Below are 2,632 nucleotides of genomic sequence, written 5' to 3'. Positions count from 1 at the left end.
TGGCAGGTACTCAGCTGAGGAGTGGTCAGCAGGTAGTTTGTTCTCCACCCAGTGTTGCACAGCAGGTCTGCAGTGGGGACAGGCACAGGAAACTACGCAGAAGCTAGTCACAATGGAAACTTCTTCTGAGAAGTGTAAGCAATATGCCACTAGGGTTGAAGAAAGGTCAGAGACTATTCTGGGGATTTGAGGGACCCAGACAGAGGAAAAGAGCATCTTCTCAGAAGTGCTGTTCAGTAAGGAAGGAGAATGCTGGATGAAAACTATTTGAAAGCATAACTACTTCCTCTTTATTTGCAGGCTGGTGGTTTGTTCCGTCAAAATTGTTTGTTAACACTAAAGCAGCTTCTCCATAACTTTCTGTTCCATGTCCTCTTCCTTATTTCACCTGTGACATTAGATCCTCCTCAAAATTAACTAGATACATTCCTAAATTTCAGGTTTGTTATAGTTGTTTGAAATCTGAGATTGCATGTTTTAAATGCATTTAATTTAAAAAGGAAAGCTGAGAGGAAGTAGAAATTTCAGCACTTTCTGTAGAAAGGAAATGAACTTGGTTTATTTTTAATTTTAGTTTCTGCTTCCTCTTGCAAGTCTAAAAAGATAAGTACTAATATAGCTTGACATTTCCTCTTAGGAGTTGAAAGTTATACAAATACCTCTTAATAGTTTGTTAATTTCTGTGATTTAATTTTTTTCTGAGAATGACTTTTCAGAACTATTTCTATGAAAATACAGACTTAAAAATAGGAATCTGTGAGCTAAAAAGTGTTCTAGACGTGCAGGACCAATTCTGTGAAGCACAAAATTGTGTTTGCTTCAGATTTAGTGTTTGCACAGACAGTACATTGGCCAGGAAGGGCAGGGCTGTTCTGTCGATTTTGAGAGTCAGTTAATTAATGGACCATTTTGGGGCCATAACTTATTAAAGATCTTAGCATCCGCTCCCAAATATGAATTAAAAGTGAGCTGAGGGAACTTTTCATCTTACAGGACTAACTAGGCTTAATGTTTACATCATGGTTTGATTGTAATTCTACCTCCACTCAAATAAGGAACAAATTTCACGTTATGTTTCCACACAACTGAAGAGGAATTTTGATGCCCATACTCTGCATTTTCAGCCAGACTTTTTTTGCTTGTTGTTGTTCTCTCTGGACCTACAGTCATAAAGAATAAAGATGATCCTTCTTAAACATTTGCCTTGCTGGGAGAGGAATACTATTTGGCTTTAAGTTTCAAGAGTCTTACAAAAACAGAAAAAGAGGAAAATGATGATCTTGAGTTTTTTCTTGTAGGTGGAAGGATTAATTCTTTGATTCAGATCAATTTCTTAAGTGAGACAAGGAAATAATTCTTCCTTTTGTTTTCTGACGATTTGTAAGAATAATAGTTCTTTAATAAGATCTTTTCACTAAACAAACAGCAAATGGAAACGTACCAGTACTACAAACATCATGAAGAGTTCTTTGGTGTAAAACCTATAGAACATAACCTCTTTTAAGCTCATATTAATGGTTGTTCATCTCCTGACCCAGGGGAATTATGCAAATAGTTTGATGGTGACGACCTCATTAATCATGCAGAGTGTAATTTTTCTGTTTGCAAAAGGTTCACAAAGGCTTAATGTATCCTTTGTACTCCATTTTGAGGGCTGAAGTGAAGCCTGGAAGTTAAACAGAGTTTATGCTGTACTGGGGAATGTTGTGCTTTTCAATGGACTCCCAGGGCAGTTGATAAACACATTTTGAAATATTTCAGTTCTGAACTGAATATTTCAGTTCTTCAGAAAACTCCTGTGTAGTAGAGATAAGTAGGATGACCCTATTTTACAGGGGGGCAGAATAAAAGGTAAATATTTGTGTATTATGTATCTCAACACTAATTGTTAAGTGTGATGAGAAAAGCAAAGCAAATTATAGTGACTTGCGACAGTCATCTTCAGTCTACTTTGATATGTTGGTTCAGTTAATATTCTCTGGTCAGCTTTCTGAAAGAAGAACGTGCCTCTTCAAAAACAGCGTGGTATTTGTTTAAAAAATACAACTGCTACACTAATAGCTAATCTCTGCAAGGACTATTTTTCTTTGCACAATCATGCTCTGCATTAGCTCTCTGCCAGTTTAGTATTTTGTACTTCTAATCCTCATTTCCCAGTAACTGATCATAATGTGGAGTCACATTTTGTATGCTAGATATCTATAATTTATGTTTGATAGTCTTACTACTTAAATTTGTATTTGTGTGCAAGACTAGTGTTTCACAGTCTTTGTCTTAGATGAGGAGTACCTCACAGATCAAGTTACATTGGAAATTGCATCTGTGAACATCAAGACCCTTACAACAGATTCTGGCCTAATCCAACAGGTAAGAAAAATGATACCTGAATGTGTACTAAGCTATTGCTGTTGATTAGATAAGGGTTTTAATATTTTCAGGCTATACCTGGAGAGCATGGAATTACTCAGTAAAACTGACCAGAAATAGGTTCCCTTCAAAAGTTCAATGAAGTGAGTTTTTGTGGAGAAGAGCAAAAGCAAGGTTATTTAATCATTAACGTGTACTTTGTAGTTTAAAAAGGTTTTGATTAGTGCGTAGATACTCTGAAGAAGAGCCAAGAAGGAGTTAAGGC

The 2,632-nt window shown here is 36.2% G+C and overlaps 1 protein-coding gene across 1 annotated transcript in view; it reads left to right on the top strand.

Annotated features, from left to right (window-relative positions):
* EDARADD (EDAR-associated death domain) overlaps positions 1-2,632 on the top strand; it is a gene marked incomplete at its 5' end in the record, with an annotated part of 10,261 nt that overhangs the window by 1,875 nt on the left and 5,754 nt on the right. The window contains one exon of the mRNA XM_010138320.1: positions 2,279-2,367. Within this exon, the coding sequence (XP_010136622.1) occupies positions 2,279-2,367 (89 nt within the window). The remainder of the gene's footprint in view (positions 1-2,278; positions 2,368-2,632) is intronic.

This window comes from Buceros rhinoceros, unplaced genomic scaffold (assembly GCF_000710305.1).
Source record: "Buceros rhinoceros silvestris isolate BGI_N320 unplaced genomic scaffold, ASM71030v1 scaffold2166, whole genome shotgun sequence".
Lineage (NCBI taxonomy): Eukaryota > Metazoa > Chordata > Aves > Bucerotiformes > Bucerotidae > Buceros > Buceros rhinoceros.
This window is presented reverse-complemented; position numbering and strand designations above follow the sequence as displayed.